Source organism: Prionailurus bengalensis, chromosome A2 (genome assembly GCF_016509475.1).
Source record: "Prionailurus bengalensis isolate Pbe53 chromosome A2, Fcat_Pben_1.1_paternal_pri, whole genome shotgun sequence".
NCBI lineage: Eukaryota > Metazoa > Chordata > Mammalia > Carnivora > Felidae > Prionailurus > Prionailurus bengalensis.
This window is the reverse complement of record NC_057348.1, coordinates 126,399,111-126,418,662: the sequence shown is the minus strand read 5'-3', so window position 1 is coordinate 126,418,662 and position 19,552 is coordinate 126,399,111. Positions and strand designations below refer to the sequence as shown.

Below are 19,552 nucleotides of genomic sequence, written 5' to 3'. Positions count from 1 at the left end.
ATAATAAAGAAGCCATTTTTGTGATCATCAGTTTCAGGTTAAAGAAAGTTCCTTCTTGAATGATGGCTGATCTTTAACTGTGACTTGGCAAAATATTAGAGAATCAAATGTTGCTTGTGAAAGGAACATATATTCCAGGGAAAGAGTAACCTACAATTTCAGGGTATTCTTGTGTGTGTACTACCTCAATACTCTGGAAGAGTTAATAAAGTTTTGCAGACTACCTCCCTTAATAAACCCATATTTGTGCCCAGAAGACAATCATATCTTTGACAACTGAAATCAGAAATGGTACTAGGGTCAAAAGGGTCTTGGGTGAAATTGATAGGTTTTTAGGCATACACAGTCATTCTTCTATTCTCGCAATATACCTTTACTAAGCCCCCATTGTGTGACAGACACACATTAGGGGCTGAAAAATAAAAGGAAATGGCAAACACAATTTAAGTTGTGACACACATAACAAAAGCTGGCCTAGGTACTTGTCATATAGCATCTAAAGTCCTTCCACACAGTTGCAAGCTTATTTTATTATCCTAATTTTACAGAGGAGAAATCAATATTCAAGCAAATTGTCGGTTGTGGAGTTATTTGGCAATGTTTTTAAAATTCCTATTTAAACATCTCAGGAGATTTTGAACAATGAGATAAATGACAGGGGAATATGGCCTTCTAGATGTGGAAGAGTCAGCCTAAAGAGGAACAGAATATACTGCCTAAAAATAAACCCAAACACATTCTTGTTTTTGATAAAAATAACATTCAGATCAGTGGTACAACACTAGTTTATTCACTCAGTGGAACTAAAGACCAGCCATTTGGAAATAAAATTTAAGCTCAATGTTTATTTCTTATAGCAAAGTAAATCCCAAATGAATTAAAGTTTGAATCATTAAAAATGGAACCATAAAAGAAGAAAAATCTAAGCAATTTTATTTGTAATTTGTGACACAAAAGTTGCAAAGGGAAATATGAATACATGTGACTAATAAAAAACCTGCCATACACAAAGTTAAAAAAATGGTAAACTGGGAACATGTTTTTTTTTTTAATTTTTTTTTCAACGTTTTTATTTATTTTTAGGACAGAGAGAGACAGAGCATGAACGGGGGAGGGGCAGAGAGAGAGGGAGACACAGAATCGGAAACAGGCTCCAGGCTCTGAGCCATCAGCCCAGAGCCTGACGTGGGGCTCGAACTCACGGACCGCGAGATCGTGACCTGGCTGAAATCGGACGCTTAACTGACTGCGTCACCCAGGCGCCCCGGGAACATGTTTTTGTAATATGCCACACAAAGTTATTTTTCCATAATTCAAAGAGCTTATATAAAATTGAAAAGAAAAAAAGTCGAGAAAAGTCCACAAACAATTAGTTTACAGAAAAAGAAGATCAAAGAACCAAAATTGTAGGAGGAAATACTGATCCTTTTCTCATAATTAACAAAGTGAAAATTAAATGAGATTCCAACTATCTCTTATGTCTTTTGCCTCTACAAAACCCTTTGAAGGTCATTAGATAAGAAATTATCGCAGAAACAGAAAGGCTATAAATATCAGAGGCCACTAAATTAAATTGCTCCCTGAAGACTGAGAGGATTAAAACTCTAAGAGAACAGAGGAAGGCATTAGATGCTGTGCTTGGATGTACGGTCTACTGTTGAATCATTTCTCTGGGCATTTCACGGTATCTTGATAGAGATTCCATGCTGCATTTTGGTGTGAGCCCATATTAGGAATCTTGGAGAATTTATCTACTTAGACTTGCTTAAAGACTAATCTGGCAGTCATTAAACTCATAGAGACCTTAAAAATCTTCAAAATATAGCAGAAATAATGCAAATTTAAATTACCCTTTCTGAGGGGTGCCTGGGTGGCTCAGTTGGTTGTGTCCCACTTTGGCTCAGGTCATGATCTCAAGCTCCTGAATTCTAGCTCCTCCACTGCTTCCCCGCCCCCACCCCATCCCCGGCCTTGCCCCTGTTGTCATTGGGCTCTGTGCTGACAGCTGGGAGCCTGGAGCCTGCTTAGGATTCTGTGTCTCCCTCTCTCTCTGCCCCTCCCCCACTTGTGTTTTCTCTCTCTCTCTCTCTCTCTCTCTCTCTCTCTCAAAAGTAAATAAACACTATTTTTTTTTTAATTTCCTTTTCTGATAAGTAGAAGAAATGATCCTAAGAAAGATGCTTATATGGTATTCAAGATTTGAAAGTGTTCTTTGCCTACTTTAAAAAATTTTTAAAAATAAGTATTTCTTTTTTCATCATATGCTTCTTTCTTCCCTAAGCTCAAGAAAAGTTAATGACAGAGAAAGAAAGAAAGAAAGAAAGAAAGAAAGAAAGAAAGAAAGAAAGAAAGAAAGAAAGAAAGAAAGAAAAGGAAGGAGAGAGGGAAGGAAGGAAGGAAGGAAGGAAGGAAGGAAGGAAGGAAGGAACAAAGAAACAAAGAAAAGAAAGGAAAGGAAGGAAGAAAAAGAAAGACTAGCGAATTCGAACAGTTCCGAAAGATATGTTAAATATTAAGGTTTCAATCAGTGGTCTCCCACATCCACTCTTGACCCTCGTCTTCATCTAATTAGTCACCCACTTTAGAACTCAGTTCACAAGTCATTTCCTCTGAGAAGCTATTCCTGATGCCCTAACTTAAGCCAGACCCTCCAAACTTCTTGTCTTTCATCATACCTCCTCCTTTCAGAATGTATTATAGTTATAATCAAACAATTGTACATTACACTACATAATCGTAAAATTATTGTTTAACATCTGCTCTAAGATATAAACTCCATGAGAACAGATAACCTAGCTGTTTTATTCCCCAAACACATGCTTTTCCCTGCAATTTCCCCAAAGCCCACCACAACTCACTGTACTCATTAATCATTTAATAAGTATGTGTTGAATGAACACTATAGTGCACAGAACAATGCTCCCCCTCCAAAGAGGTCCACATCGTAATCCCCAGAATCTGTGAATGTTACATTACATGGAAAAGGGGACTTTGCAGGTGTGATTAAGTTAAAGACCGGTAAATGAGGGAAAATTATCCTGGATTATCTGGATCAGCCTGATGTAATTAAAAGGGTCCTTCCTTATAAGAGAGAGGGAGGAGGGTCAGAATGTGAGAAGAAAATATGACAACAGAAGTAGAGTGATGAGGCCATCAGCTAAGGAGGGGGTGCAGCCATTAGACACTGCGGAGGCCACAGATTCCCCCTGGAAACTACAGACTGTTAGCCCAGCTGGCACCTGGTTTTAGCTTCCTCAGACTCATTCCAGACTTCTGACCTCCACGCTAGGAAATAGTAAATTTGTGTTGCTTTAAGCAAAGTAGAAAACTAACACAAATTAATTGTGAAACCTTGGGCAAGACTTATCTAGCAACCTGAATGCAAACAGAATAATAGTCAAACAACAACAACAACAATAATAATAATAATGGAGTATGTTGCAAAACAATTGGCCTAAAACAACCCAATGACTGAACCACACTCACTATCTAACTAACCCAATAATTTGCTAGAAATCATGGGGTTAAAAAGTAGGACAATTTCCTGTAATAAGAACAGCCCATAGAGTCTAGCGCTGGAGAGCTTCCTCACATACACAGACACTAGGGAAGAAACAGTCAAAATGAAACAAAAGTGTTGGTTGTGAAGCCTTGGACAATTCCAGCACTGACTCTTTGACTTTTTATCTCTAAAGTGGGATGAGAACTGTTAATCCCTGCCTGGCTGAGTTGGTATAAATTGTAGAGATGCAGCATAGACAATGCCTGGGCACAGACGTGGCAGCATTGAAGAAAGAACCTCTGTCTGTGCGCATTGATGCTGCTGGAGGTGATGGTGGTAAAATCAATGAAAATAATGTCAGGGGGAAAAAATATTGGGATGGGAAGAGTGCCATTTAAAATAATGCTGTTTAAAAAGGTGTTGTCTTGGGGAAAGGATGTGGATAGTATGATTAAATATATTGATGGTAGGGGCGCCTGGGTGGCGCAGTCGGTTAAGCGTCCGACTTCGGCCAGGTCATGATCTCACGGTCCGTGAGTTCGAGCCCCGCGTCGGGCTCTGGCCTGATGGCTCAGAGCCTGGAGCCTGTTTCCGATTCTGTGTCTCCCTCTCTCTGCCCCTTCCCCTCCCCCATTCATGCTCTGTCTCTCTCTGTCCCAAAAATAAAAAAATAAACGTTGAAAAAAAAAATTAAAAAAAAAATATATTGATGGTACTAATAGGAAAGAGAAACATTTAGCTAATGGTAAAATGAGTATGAGGAAGAGATATTCAGTGATCAAAGGGAATGGATTTAAATATAGTGGCTTTTTTCTTTTACATTTTCCTTTCTCCCTTCCTCCCTCCCTCTCTCCCTTCCTTCTTCCCTTCCTCCCTTCCTTCCTTCCCTCCCTCTTGTCCCTGGAAGAAGAAAGTGGGCTGAACTGACTTCATTCTTTCCACACATCTAGAAATCATAAATGCCCTTCAGAGCTGGGAATTGTCAGAACATGAAAATCAAATTGGGCTTTGGTGTGCCTTATCCTACATATTGGAAAATAGCCACTGTAGGATACAGCGGAATGTAGATACAATAATAGATGAGCAAATCCTACCCAAAAGCCAGATATGACACTATTTGATAAAACCTTACAAACAGAGGAGCTTCCTCCTGCCTTTGTCTTTTTACTGAATTGAAGTCACCTCAAAGCACTTTTCCCCCCTTTCTCTTGGCTCTACTAGTCTGCCTTACTCGGCAGTTATTTATGTACTCACTGCCTCTAGTGGGTGGTCAAATCCTTGGAGAGAGCTTCTCTCAAATCTGGCTCCATTTGTGAATCAACTTATACAATTAAATTTAGAGGTGTGGAGAAACCTGTCCTAATGAACTTTTAGAAAAGATCCGAATAGATCAGTGATCTTCCCCCACCCTCAACACCTCCCCACCCCTGCATAATGCCTGCTCTTGGACAATAAAAAACACGCATCTAAAATCTTCGTTTCACTTCCCAGGGGCTTTCTCCTTTGTGGGAACCTGTCACTGCTGTCAAAAGTGTGAAGTGAACAAAAGGCACTTTCTGTAATTTTTAAATCTACTGCTGCTATAATTGATAGTAGAGAACACAATCACTAAAAATTATTCACGGTAGAAACTTGTGCCTAAAAATACTATTTCTCTTTACTTCCTTCACTCCTAAGTGTACCAGAATTTAATTCCTTAACATCACAAAACCTGAGAAGACCCAATTAATGAATATGTCTTGTCCAATTCACCAATACTCCCAAAATGTCAAGAGAAATTATACTGAATTCTGGAGAATCCCCGATATGCTATCTTGTTTACATTTTCCCCTACCGTAGACAATACAATGCTATGCTTTGGCTGAAACATTTAAATGTTTGGGAAATGCTTTTCTACATAGTACTTCTTACCACAAAGTGGCTGAAAGCCTTGAAAATACTAATGTGTGTTATGGCTCTCTCAGAGGAGTATTTAGTTCGTAGATTTCCCAAACTTTTTTAACTTAAAACAACTTTCTTGTCTAGCATACCTATTAACGTCCCCCAGAGGGGGATTAAAAGCATGGGTTTTGTGCCAAAAGGGTCTGAACTGAATCTGGATTGTGCCACTCATTGGCTCTGTGACTTTGAACTTTATCCACTCTAAGACTTAATTTACCTCATCTATAAAATAGGAATAATAATAATTATTACTTAACTCTTGCTACGTTGTATTCTAATTACATCTTATTTCCGATCTTCTCTCCCAGGTTATAACACCCTTGTTGAGAAGATTATGTCTCATTCACTATTACATCTCTAGTATGTAATATGTCACACAACATAGACAAACAATAAGTGTTTGTGGAATGAATGAATAGAATGAATGATTGCACAAAGTAATGACTGACTGAACGTCTATTTCTTTCTCTTTCACTATCAGTCACATGCTGGCTGTTATGCTTGTACATGAGTTTCACCGCAGGTGCGTAGGTCCCTGGTATACAGAATCAGTTCTCTCCCCTGACCATGTGATCCTTTGTGTTAAACCATCCACATTCCATGTGAATTTCCCTTGCCATTCCCTTAAGCCTCAATGAAATTTTAGAAGTCAAATTTCCTTGCCTGTGTTAAAATTTGGGCTTATTTCATTCTTAGAAAACAGTGTGGCAATGGTGGGAAAGGAGTTGGAGCCTAGAGACTTCAGTACCATTAGCTCTGCTTGCAGAATGACCATGGTTACAATATGTAACCTCTCTTCTCTGTTTTCTCATCTGTAAAAGGGAAAAATAATGCTTTCCTCTCAGGGTGGCTTTCAAGATCATGGAAACAATAGCATACATTTTGGGAGGCTGATGTTGTAATTACTGTAATTTTTCCAGCTATGTGTTGGTGGCATAACAACCCAAAATAAATATGTCAATTGTTAACACTAATGCCATGCTTACTATATGCAAAGCACTATTCCAAGTGCTATTTTGTTCAATAGTCACACACACAAATGCTGTTATGATCCCCATTTTGCAGATGAGGAAAGTGAGGCTTGGAGTGCTTAAGTACCTTGCCCAAAGTCCCACAACTAGTAAATGGCAAAGCTAGCATCCACACCCACAAACACTCTAGAGTCCAAATGCATTTCAAATAGAAAATAACAACGGAGACCATGACCTACTAGATATTTAAATATCTTCCACTGAAGATCAGTAGTTACCAAGCCTCTCCTCTTGTCTGAAGACTTTGGGCTGGCTCTGGTTTGGAGGAACACTTAAATCATTCTAGACGAAAGTGTTCCGTGAACTACCATAGATTTGTGTTCCTATGTGCTCTGATGATGTTGCAGACGGTCAGCCTCTCTGTTCTTGTAGCCTACTACGACACCATGCCCTATTGTCCTTGGAATTTTCCAAGTTCTTGAGTAAAGAAATCCAATATACGTATCCATGGTTCTTCAGATTCTAAGCTTCCATGCTGAGGGCTTATATCTTGTAAGCCTATGTGAGGGCCTCCTTGGTAACCCACTCATGAGGATGTTAAATAGACCCTGAAGGGAATTTGAAGTGGGAATAAGGGGGACACTAAAACCAGAGGGAGAAAGTAATGAGAAACTGGAAGGAGTTAACCATAAAAATTTCAGGATCAAATGAGCACTTCAGAACCAAGCCCCTCATTGTTGATGGAGAATCTGCCCATGCCTCAGAAGATTGCTCTAGCCGAGTCATAAACACCAGTATGGCTTCCAACCAGCAAAGTTTTATAAGCAGCTCACCATCTATTCACAAGTTCTCTCTCCAACCCCCAATTACAGTTGTATCTGCATTCTGGAGTTTTAATTTTTCAGAGGACAGAAGAGTGGTCTTCATACTTTAGAAACGATGCCTTAAGCTGTACATTGCCAACAGTGAAAGGTTACCGGGGAGAGATAGCAATTATCTTCATTTGCACATTGCTAACAATTTGCCCATTTGCCTATCATAATGACAAGCAAAAAATGAGCTTTTCCAAATGTCTTTGAATCCTTACATCCATTTTCTTCTGGGGGAAAAAGATCAGGCCTGGTATCTAGATTCTCTTTTCTATGTTGGCATTTATGCACTTGAACTGTGGAAGAAAGTGGTGCTCTGGTTGAGCCAGTCTAGGTGAACCTGCCCTCGGGCTCCCAGGGGCAACCCCAGAAGCATCGTCACTCACAGCACTAGGGGGTCAGAAGGCATTTGGTGAAGCACTTGCCACTTGGCTTTTTGTTTGTTTGTTTGGATTGCTTGTCTTTGTCCCTCACTACACATTGATCCCCTCAGAGAACTGAGCTGGATGAAACTCAGATTACGTCTCTGAAGGGGATCCAAGCAGCTTGTCCTATGAAGACTCTGCCAAGGCCATCTCTCTGGCCCCTTGCTCTTGCAATGCTCATTCCTGGTCTGTCTCCTCACCAGACTGGCAACTCTGGGAGAGCAGGAATGTCTCTTCACCACCAGATCTCCAGGGTCCTCACTGCATCTCTATGCTGGAAGCATATTTTTGTTTTGTTTCAGTAAGAAACAGGGCAACATATATTGAGTTCTTCTTTACAAAGCATTTATTGCTGAATTTGTGCTCATTATTGAAAATTTAGAAAACACAAAGAACCAAAAGGAAAAAGTTGTCACTCACAAGTATGATGGCAAATTTCTTTGCAAGACTTTTCTTCTGTGCATGTAAAATCTAGTAGCCTGTTTTCCTGGGTTAACATAATATCATAACTATTTTCTTTCACTTTTTATTTCTATATGTGTTGAGCACCTAGCATGTAGCAAGGACTGTATTAGGCTTGAGCTGGGCTTTAGAACAAAAGAGGTATTTCCAAGGCAGAGAAGCAGAGCGCATGTAATTAAGGCAGAGGGGCACCAACAGCATGTTTCAGTATCGCAGAGAATGACTTTTAGGCTAACGAGAGCAGCCAAGAAAGGGCACCACAACAGAAACTTGCACTTAGATCTAGTGTCCGAGATGCTTAGATCTCTGCCCGAGATGCTGACTTTCCAGAGAGTTTCCAGGATTTGTCAGAATTTCCAGAAAAAGCCAACATTGCATTCATGCATCTATGTTTTTAAAGTGAGGATTTCAATGGTCTGTTTTGTCCCTATTGTCAGCCGATCAGAGTGGACGCTGGGTGTGGTGATGGAGCCCAGTCTGCAGGTGCCAATAAGGCTGTACCACAACTTTGACCCTTTGTGAACTGATCCTAAGGAAGTCTAGGGAGTCCTAGGGAGAGGCTGAACGACCAGACCTGTGGTGGGGACACTCAAGGGCTCAGGGGCACAATTGTTCACCAACCGACACGTTAGCGTTTCAATGTTTTAAGAAACATACATTGTACGAGAGCGTCCTGGTGACCAGACTGACCTGGAGAGCAGCCTCCTTTCTCAAGTAGCTAACATGCGCTCTTAGATGTCAGCGGTCCTGCTGCCTCTGACACAAGAGCCATGGTTTGCCATCCTTTGAACGTGAGCTGGAGGAGTGTGATTTGGGGCAGAAGCCAGGGAGAGTGTTTCAGAGCCAGCCCGGAGAGGCTGTGCTGTGGCTGGCTTTGCTACCTTCCTTCCTGAAGCCCCTGCTGGAAAATCCATTCCAACCCAAGTTCACACTGAGCGTTCATTCCTCTGCCCACGTTCACCCAGCATGGCTGAGGTCTTCAGAATACTACGGAGCTCTGTAATGGAAGAAGGTGTCTCCCAGGAGGGAAGAATCCACAACAGAGTCAAGTAGGGACACAAGTCCTGAACATGCATTAGCAACAATGGTCACATCTCCCAAGAGGCCTCTCCTGCTGGTAGCCACCTCCAAGGTCCCATTTCAGTACCTTTTTTTTTCTTTTTCTTTTTAAATGGCTATTTATTTATTTTGAGAGGGGGTAGGGGCAGAGAGAGAGTGGGGGGCAGGGAGAGAATCCAATTAGGATTTGTGCTGTCAGCACAGAGCCCATGATGGGGCTTGAACTCACAAACTGTGAGATCGTGACCTGAGATGAAACCAAGTGTCAGATGCTCAACTGACTGAGCCACCCAGGTGCTCCTGGTACCTATTCTTTCTGCTTAAATGCAGGGACAATGTCCTCAGTTTCCTGCAGTAAGAACCATGACACTCTTCCCTAATCCAGCTTCCTTATCGATTAGGATAAGGGGAAATCTAGGGCTGAAAGACCAAAGTTTCCTAACCAACTTATCAATTATTGAGCTGGGGATTACTGGGGAAGGCTCTGGCCTAGGGCTTTACATGAATGATGTCCCATCATCCTCACAGCACCCTTATGAGGTAGGTGGATATCAATTCCCATGTTGCAGATGATAACAAGAGGGCTTTCTTACATGTGAAGGACCTCTGTGGATACCGAAGGGCTCAGAGTATAACTTGCTCAACTAATAAACAGCAGAGCCGGGGTTTGAACCCAGATGTGCAAACCATCACCCATGCTCAGGTGTCACAGAAAGCAGCACGAGGAAGACTGTGGCAGGGTCAGGACGTGTTGGGAGCATGAAAGCTCTGGGAAGCAGTGCTGGGAGCAAAGACCCCCCCCCACCCCTCACCCCCAGGGCTACTCATCCCCCAAACTGCCCACAAGTCTACAAAAATGGAATTCTATAACAATTGTTACTGGTCACAGTTAGCAAACTCTTTATACTTGCAATGTAAACTAAGAAGATGCACTTGGATGCTCTAGAAATGGTGAAAAAACGGGGATGTTGAACTGGAAGAGGAGGTGAACAAGAGACGAGGGTGTTACCTTGCATTACACAGGTTCACCGTTGGCCACCTCCTGCTGTGGCACTTCTGGACCCAAGGATCGGTTACTTAGAGACATCAGTAGCTCAGCAGGCAGAGGTTCAGACTATGTCTCTCCAGTCACTGGCGCTGCGATCATCAGCCAGTTTCTTAGCTTTTCTGCTTCTCAATTTCCTCATCTATAAAAAGGTCATCTCTCTCAGAGCTGTTGTGAAATTAAATAAGACCGTGTTTGCAAAGTACTTAGCACGGCATCTGGCACAGAGCAAATCCCTTAATAAAGATGGTTATTAGCATGAAATTGCCTTCTTGTGAATTATTTTATCACAAATGTACGGGATAATCTCTTCACTGCAAACTTACAGACTTTAAAGATCCTAACTTTGGAAAAGACATAGAAAGGAAAGATGAGACACAAGCCGTAATGTTGTCTAACTTTGTTTTTGTAGGAGCCATGGAAATTTACACTAGAGAAGGCGAGACAGATTGTCAAGAAGTCCCCAGCTCTGGTAAGCAACTGAGGAGAATGCCTCTGTTCTCCTTGACGCATCAGTCTTCCCCCACCCCTGCTCGCGTGCCCCAAAGACCAGGGGCTACTCCAGATCCAAGCCCGCTCCCACCATTGTTGCAGTGAGGTTGAGGTAGGAAGGTGAGCCCCTCCCCCTTTTTCCGCAGTAGTGTTTCTCAATCTGGGCACTACGGACATTGGGGCTAGTTACGCCTTTGTTGTGGGCACCCTCCTGCACATCACAGCAGCATCCCTGCCCCCCACCCACTAGATGCCAGCAGCCATGACGCCCTTCCCCAGTCATGACAACCAAAACTGTCTCCTGCATTTGCCAGAAGTCCTCTGGGACTCACAGTTGAGGAGTGCTGCTCTCCAGTAGACCATTTTGGAGGAGGCTGTATCCTCCTGACCCTCCACTTCCTAAATACTTGCCCTTGAGCTGAGCCTCGGTTTTCCTGTCAGCAGGATAGAGACAGCAGCAGCGTTCCTTTCTCAAAGCATGGGTGTGAGGACCAACAGAGCTGATGTGTGGCACGCCTGGAACTTACCAAGCACTCAATCAATACCATGTTTAGTTTAAATCATTTATCATGGAGTCAAGTATGGGACTTAGGCCCTGAATGCAAATCAGCCCCAACGCGAAAAGGAAGCAGAAAAGAAAACCTTTAAAGAACCAGGTTTCCCTCGAGGCTGAAGGTCCCGGCAATAAGGAAGCATTCATCAGAGATGAGAAGGCACGGTCGGGCCCTCGTCCTTGGCTTCTGCCTCGTCACCTTGCTCGCCACCTTGCTCGCCACTCACCCTGATGCGATACATCTCAGGTGGTATTGATTTGGCAACACAGAAATAAGGAGGAGGAAAAGCCCTTGCAGCTCGCCTTGCCAGATCTAGCAAATAAAAATAGGGGATGCTCAGTTAAATTTGAATTTCAGATAAACAGTGAATAATTTTTAGTGTAAGTATGTTCAGTGCAATATTTTACCTGGCAACCCTGCTCATGGGGGACAGATGGGTTTTGATGTAAGGCTGAGACGTGGTGAATGGCACTATTCGGGCATTTCTACACAATCAACTAATCAATCACAATGTCTGTGTTGCCAATCATTATTTAATTCAGTGAGTAATTAAAGGCTAACAGCAGCCAGTTTAGCTAATCTGCTTAAGCCATTGAACAAGAAATTGAAACACCACATGAAACCCTTGACCACCTTCAGAACTCTAAACAAAACTAGAGAACAATACAGTTCTTCTTTCCTTCTCCTCAACATGCCTCTAGAAACTTACTCTCCCAGCGTTGTTAACTTCACTAGCAAAAACTGCCTTGGCATTAGCTCAAAGGCTAATTAGGATTTTCCAATTTTTCATTTCTGTCATCAGAGTTGCAAGCATCAATCCATGGAGCAGGATTCCAGTAATTCCTTGTGAAAAGCCAAAAAGAAAAGTTGTGGTTTTTTTTTTCACCCAACAACAATACGAAACTCCTCAAAAACCTCTTCCAATGTATTTACCCTCTGGATTTAAGCGATCAAGGAAAAAGGAATCAGAAAATGCAAATAAGTGTCTCTGAATTACTGCTCAGCTGATATTGGCTGCAATTAATTCCACTGTGATGGCTGACATACCTGCAGACCCAGCTAGGATGCAGAAAGCAGCACACAGTAGGTTGCATGTCCTTTCAGTGCAGTCTGTTAGACTGGGGGGAGGTTAAGTATTGTTGAAGGGGATGTTCCAGAAAACATCTGCATCTCAGTGAGGCTGGCAGAAAACTGAGCATCTAAGGGCTTAGAGTACCTGAGTTATGGAATCAATTTATTTAATTCTCACAAAAATTCATACACAATCAATAATATTTTTGTTATCAACCCCATTTTACAGATGAGAGGAGTAAAGACCAGATATGTTAAGTAATTCACTCATTCCATATAGCTAGTAAGTGAGAAACCCATCATTTAAATCGATATCTAGCTACTTCTGAGTTCCTACCTTCTCCACTATGCCAGTAGCTCTCAACCAGACCTCCTCAGTACTAAATTTCAGGAAGCACCATTCACATCACAGGCTACGTAGATATTAAAACTGTGCAGTGCACGACCTGTGCAGCTGTACATGACATCCCTGATTGAAAACCTACCAACTTAATAGAATCATCCTCCCCAGTGCAATTAAACCCAAGCAAAATAATACATGGCAAGGGCTGCAAAGTACTTCACCATGCAGAAATTCAACTTCAGTTTTGCTGTGTATGCAAGAATAGTTTTTCTCTCCCCTTTGGCCTTCTGTTTACCCCAGTCACCACATTTTTTCTTTATTCAACCCCTGTGTATTGTTCTGTACTCATTTAACACCTTGGTGTGTGGAAAAGCTCAAGATACAAGCAGAAACCAGTTTAAATAGATTGCTAAGTGAAGATGCTACATGACCTCTGTGCCCAGGGACAGCCCAGATTGAGAATTTCACTTAAATGGGATTACGTGCAGCCAGATGCAATATTTTAAAACCATTGCTGAATCAATCACAGCCTACATGTTGCCTCTGTCTAGCAAAGTTCAAATTGAAAGGAAGGGGCTGGCACACTACAAGGGAGGGTTGCAGAAGTAACATCCCTCTGTGTCTGTCTCATTCCTCTTTGCAAGTAAATTAGAAGAGGTTAGTCTTTCCCATATCGTGGACTGAAAGGACTGGATTATTAAAACCTCTGTCTCAATGGGAGGAGTTCAGGGTGGGGTTGGGGGTGGGAGACGTCCCTGGGCAAGCCTCATGATCTATTGTCCACATCCTAGACTGAGTTTCTGCCCACTGAATGTCAAAGACAGCTGCAGCCTTCAGGTTGAATTCTGACAGTGAACAGCTGTGCAATTATAACATTTTATTCTATTTTACCTCTTGTGCAATAATTATAAGACTGTCCATATAATTTTTTTTGATGAATTGGTTACATCTGTGTTAAAATCTACCTTGTCATTAGGTTAATTAGACCAAGGCCTTCAGATTCAAGTAAATATTAAAAGATGTAGCTTGAACATTCAAATGCAACCTGACTTTGAACTCTGAAAGTGTCTATATTTCCAAACTGCCACTGATGTTTCAGTATAATTTTATGCTGGCTTTTGTCTGACAGTCTATCTACAGCCGGGTCTCTGGACTCAACCTTCTAAACACCCCTCCTTTTCGCAACCACCCTCTCCTTTCATCTTTACAACCATGGTTCCCAACCAGTGGCAACTTTGTCCTCCCCACCCCTCCCCTGAGAACATCTGGCAACATCTGGGGACATTTTGGAGCTGCTTGCATCTAGTGGCTAGACCCCAGATATACTGCTAAACATCCCACAAGGCACAGGACAGCCCCACAACAAAGTATTGCTCAGCCCAAAATAGCAGTAGTGTTGAGATTAGAAACCCCAGGATCAGGCCTCAGGGTGTTTATCTGCCAACAGGTCCATCTGCCCCAGCTCACCTCCTCCAGGACACCCTCTCACCCCCAGAGTTATCTTTCTAAAATACAAATGTGATCTCTCTGCTTAATGTCTTCAGGAATTCCCCACAGGATAACACACAGTGCAGCAGCCTAGACTTATCCTAATGTCTCCTTCCTCCATGGTTCACCATGTCCTCGTGGCTCCCTACATGCCAGCCAGGGTGAAACATTCAGCCGCCCCCCGAGGTGCCACACCCAGCATGATGATACTCCCATGGCGTCGTGTGGGGGGCTCCCTGTGCCAGCAGCCACGCTTCTCCTGCTTCAGTGATGGCTCCAGTAACCTGGGACCATGGTGAAAGGTGGACTCTGCTGTGGGGCCTGAGACTCTGCATTTCCCAAAGTTCCCAGACAAGGTCAATGCTCCTGGTTGGTGATCACATTTGCATCAGCCAGGAGCTAGAGCAGTGGTTCGCAGACTTCAGCGAGCACCAGAATGACCTTGTGCAAGCTATGCAAACACTGGTTCCAGGGAACCACCCCAGGCTTTCCAATTCAGTAGATCAGGGTGGGGCTCACACATTGCACCTGTGGCAAGTCTGTGGACCAGACTTGGGGTCACAAAGCCTAGAACATCTACCTTCCTACTTGACTTCTGGCTCATCTCTTGCCTCCTCCTCTGGGTTCCTAGATAGCCACGTTAATGCCTAGACCCCTGCAAACCTCACAAAGCATGATAAGAGCTGAGATACTCACCCCTCCACCCCACTAGACGGTGACTGCAGTGAGGACAAGGACAGCCTCTTCTGTCTCCGTGTCGTGCATATGGATGGAGGCACCAATCAGGATTGTTTCTCTCATCCTAGAAAGTTAGGCAAACTTCACAAAGATACTTAAAAACTTCATTTATAATGTGAAAAGGAGGTTGCCTTGTTCTCCTCTGCCAGGGTTAATATATCACCAACACCATTGATACAACTCATAGCCACCTGAAGGACTCTGTAGGCTGGCAAAATCAATGATCTCTCCTCCTTCACTGATAAACGCTACTTTCTAACTTTTCTACCGTGTTGTCTTTTTCTTTCATCTGAGGAAAACATCATGGAAACCACAATCACTGTAAGAGTACCACCCAGTGAAAAGCCAGGGCTTTTAATTTGTCCCACAGCTAGAGAGTTCTGGAAACTGCTGTCTGAAATCCCTTGCTCAGGAAGCTTGAGGAATTTCATCTGCACACCTCACCTGCCCCCACTTCCTGCCCACCACCCCCGCCCCAAGGAAAGGGGACTTCCTTCTTCCTTCTCCCCAAGCCATGTCTCCCCATTAGTCTTTATTTTCTCTCCTAATAGGCTGGGCTTATTCTATTTGAAAATGTTCTTTGTTTCAAACCCTTTCCCAAAGCCCTTGAGTACAAGGAGGGAGAGGAATGTTGTTGCCCAAGTGGGATGGACCACGAGGGGCCAGATCCTCTAGGGAGGAGGTGGAGGGTACGTGAAGGTAGGAGTGGCTGGCTGTGTGAGGAAGGGGGAGCCTTCAGGCTGAGCCCCCAGCAAGAACAAAGGCACAGAGACAGAGTGAATATGGAGTGTGGGCACAGAAACAAGAAGTAAATTAAGTTAAATACAATGGCCCAGTTTCTGAAGGAAAGAGGGTCCAGAAATCCAGACTATAGGGCCGGCGGGAGAAGAAAGGCCTTTACAAGTTGTGGGGCCATTCCTTGAACTAAGCAACTTTTTTGTCATCTTTTTTTTCTCTCCAGAAATATTCCAGAAGCAGTGCTGATATTTGTTCCCTCCCGTTTTTGGCCAAGATCTGTCAGAAGATTAAATTGTATGTATACTATTTCTATCTCCCCAAGTATTGGCATGAGATGGCATCTTTGGTTGTCTCTGTTTTCCAGTGACTGAAATGATCGCCAGATGTTAAAAGCGTCTTCCTGAAGGGGAAAGTGTTTGTTGCTCATGACTTGTACAGAGACTAAAGGACAAATGAGCTCTGAACAAATCATTTCTGAAATACACTGCATAGTAGTTATCTTTGAACCTTAAGGCCTGACTTCTATCCTGGGCTGTGACCCGTGAAACTTCTGGGCAGCCTGGTGCACACCCGTGCTGCATGTGGGGACAGCCCCTCCTTGCTGTGTAAGACACAGTCAAGGCTGGCAACTCGTCATGGAAGGGACTCAACATCTTTAGTGCAAGGCACTCATGAGGCTAGAAAGGGACCATTTTATCACAGGGTGCAACCTATTACCTAAAGACTCTGACTCAGATGTGTCTGAACAGGGTTGCAAATACAAAGACACTGTCCCTGGGGCATCTAGGTAGCTCAGTAGGTTGAACATCCAACTTCGCCTCAGGTCATGATTTCACGGTCTGTGGGTTCAAGCCCCATGTCGGTCTCACTGCTGTCAGCACAGAGCCCGTTTCGCGTCTTCTGTCCCCTCTCCCTCTGCTCTTCCCCCGCTTACGCTCTCTTTCTCAAAAACAAACATTTAAACAACAACAATAACAAAAACACTGTCCCAAATTCCCACGACCTCCTGTCTCCGTTTAAAATCCCATACCCCAGCTCTACTCTGAGTCTGAGGTTTTGCTGGGTGTCATAGGAATCACTGTCCAGAACTTTAAAAGATGGAACGGTGTGCTAAGAGGGTCACATAGTACACGGACGTTGCTGTAGGCGCTGGACATGGAGCCTGCAAACATTTCCGTATCCAGTCCTCACAATTCCACAAAGTAGAGATTGTTATTATTCCATTTCACGGTGAAGGACACTGAGTTTTAAAGAGATAGCTTCTCTCGGCAGCCAGGTGTATCTGGTCCTGCCTGGCTCTCCTTGCGAGGGCTTGCAGATGAATTGGGCTGCATATCTGGACTGAGAGGCTACAGTAGTTTCTTAGGGTAGCTGTAATAATATACCTACAAAACTGGATGGCTCAGAACAACAGAAATGTATCCTCTCTCAGTTCTCGAGGCTGGAAGTCTGAAAGCAAGGTGCTGGCGGGACTACTCTGAGACTCTGCTCCCTCTGAGATTGCTTCCAAGATACTGGGTCAGATCCTTCCTTGCCTCTTAGCTTCTTCTTTTGGTAACTTTTTAAATGTTTATTTATTCTTGAGAGAGAGACAGAGTGTGAGTGGGGGAGGAGCAGAGAGAGAAGAAGACACAGAATCTGAAGCAGGCTGAGCTGTCAGCACAGAGACCATCATGGGGCTCAAACTTATGAAACGGTGAGATCATGACCTGAGCCAAAGTCGGATGCTTAATGGACTGAACCCTCCAGGTGCCCCAGTTTGCCTCTTAGCTTCCGGTGGAGCCGGCAATCCTTGGTGTGCCTTCGCTTGCAGGTGCAACACTCAATCTACATGGCCTACATGGCCATCTCCCTTGTTTGTCCACCTTTTCCTTTTATAAGAACAGCAGTCATATTGGATCAGGGTCCAGCCTAATGGTGTCATCTTAACTCGTAATATCTACAAAGACCCTATTTCCAAACAAAGGTCACATTCACAGGGACCCAGGGTTAGAATTTCAACATGACTTTTCCTACATTTCTCCATCATTCATCTCATGAGTTTCATGGCAGCTACATCCACTAAACATCTTCCCTCTGCTGTGAAAGTTCCCCAGGAGAGGACAAAACTATCTTCTGACCTATATTCAAAGCTTCTTGGAGATCCAAGAGTTGAAAAACTTTTCCTGGTTCATCTGCCCACATGAGCTCCTGCAAGCCAGCTGTGCAAAGTGCTGGCCTGGGTCCCAGAAACAGTATCAACATGACTTTTCATGAATAGGGGTGGACACAGCACCAGGACGTGGGCAGTGGAGGGGAAATAGAAGACATGAAAGAAAATGCTGGAAGGCTGAGATGCAGCCAGCTCCCCAGGTCCCCAGTCATTTCATCATGCCTAGATCTTGCTGAATTGAGACACCTGTCCCCTTCTTGCTGAAGGCATCATTGCATTTTCTATGTCAAACGTGGGCCAGCAGGACCCAAAGTGACAACTCTTCAATTGAACCACCTTTGAAAAATTGAATTCAAGAGCATCTGTGGCCAGGGATTTTCCTGGCCCAATTTAAAAGGGAAATTTTTCTTTTATGAAAAAGCAAAAGCAGGGTGCATTTTCTTTCTAAAAATCATTGTGCTTTGAATATAATTTGCACCAGAACACAATTTATTCAGTGCTTTATGGTTTACAAAGCACATTTAAATGCAGCCTCATTTATTCTTCAAAACAACCTGTGGCTCAGTAATAACAATAACTGAAAGTTGGATAACTGGACAGTAAGGTCTGTGCACCAGGAACTCTTGTCAATGCAACTTTACAAGGCAGATGGCATTATTGTCCCCTATCTAAAGAGGTAAAGTCTTTTTCCCAAGGTCATGGAGCTAGTAATAAATAAATCTGACCTTTGAATCGGCAGCCTGATTGCAAAGGCCACTCTCAGAGCCACCCAATTGTCTGTCCCTTGACTCTTAGCCCTACTTTTAGATGAGCAAGTAGGTTCTAGCACACTGAGTGTCTGACCCACTAAGCACAGTGAGCAGGTGGTAGAGACAAGACCTACGTGTCTTCTACTAGATAATCCTTTGATAGAATCCCTTCCTGCAGGAATGCCTTCCTGTTCTGTGCCTCTCCCGCCAGCATCCTGTTTGGTCTAATGCCTGCCAAATACAGTGAGGTATCTCCACCGTGGGAAGTTCTCCAGCTCTGCTACTAGACGTTGGGCTCTCCCTTAGTACCCTGAGCTCACCGGTGCCTGCTCCTGCATCAAGCTCTGGTACTGCAGCTTCCCATCAGGTTCCCACATACCCACAGCTCCTGGAGATCAGGGACACCATTCTCAGCAAAACTTTTATCCTTGTACTTACCACAGTGCTTTGCAGTTAGTAGAGCATAAGTCAAGAAAAGACACTATTTTATTGTGTAAGATACCAGACTACTACCTACCATGGGGACAATCAAGTTTTTTGTTGTTTTCGTTTTGTTTTGTTCTGGTCAGCATTGACAGTGCCTACATACTATTTTTTATCGTAACAATGGCAAGTCAAGAGAGTCCCCTCTTAATAATCTCTTCTTTGTATTTAATTTCCATATGCATTAACCCGCCTATGGATCATTTCACGTAAACATGGACAGACTATCCTATCCTATGTTAATTCCCTGTAGTTCATCATTATTTTCCTTGCCTTTTTTAGTTGTTCCTTCTTCCCCATGACCTACTCCTTCCAACCATGTCAGTCCCCATCCCCACGACCAAGGTGAGCCATGGTGTATTCTTTCCTGGTTTTCTCTGCTCTCATTTCATCTTGCAGGGATGCGTGTAATGCAGCCACATGCATATGAAACAGAACCATTCCCAGCCCTGGAGTGCTGCCTGGGACTC

The 19,552-nt window shown here is 43.4% G+C and overlaps 1 protein-coding gene across 2 annotated transcripts in view; it reads left to right on the top strand.

Annotated features, from left to right (window-relative positions):
- Nucleotides 1-19,552, top strand: part of AOAH (acyloxyacyl hydrolase) — a 168,109-nt gene that overhangs the window by 48,670 nt on the left and 99,887 nt on the right. For both annotated transcript variants that reach the window (XM_043589264.1, XM_043589263.1), the window contains exons 6-7: nt 10,687-10,746; nt 15,922-15,992. In XM_043589264.1, the coding sequence (XP_043445199.1) occupies nt 10,687-10,746; nt 15,922-15,992 (131 nt within the window). The remainder of the gene's footprint in view (nt 1-10,686; nt 10,747-15,921; nt 15,993-19,552) is intronic.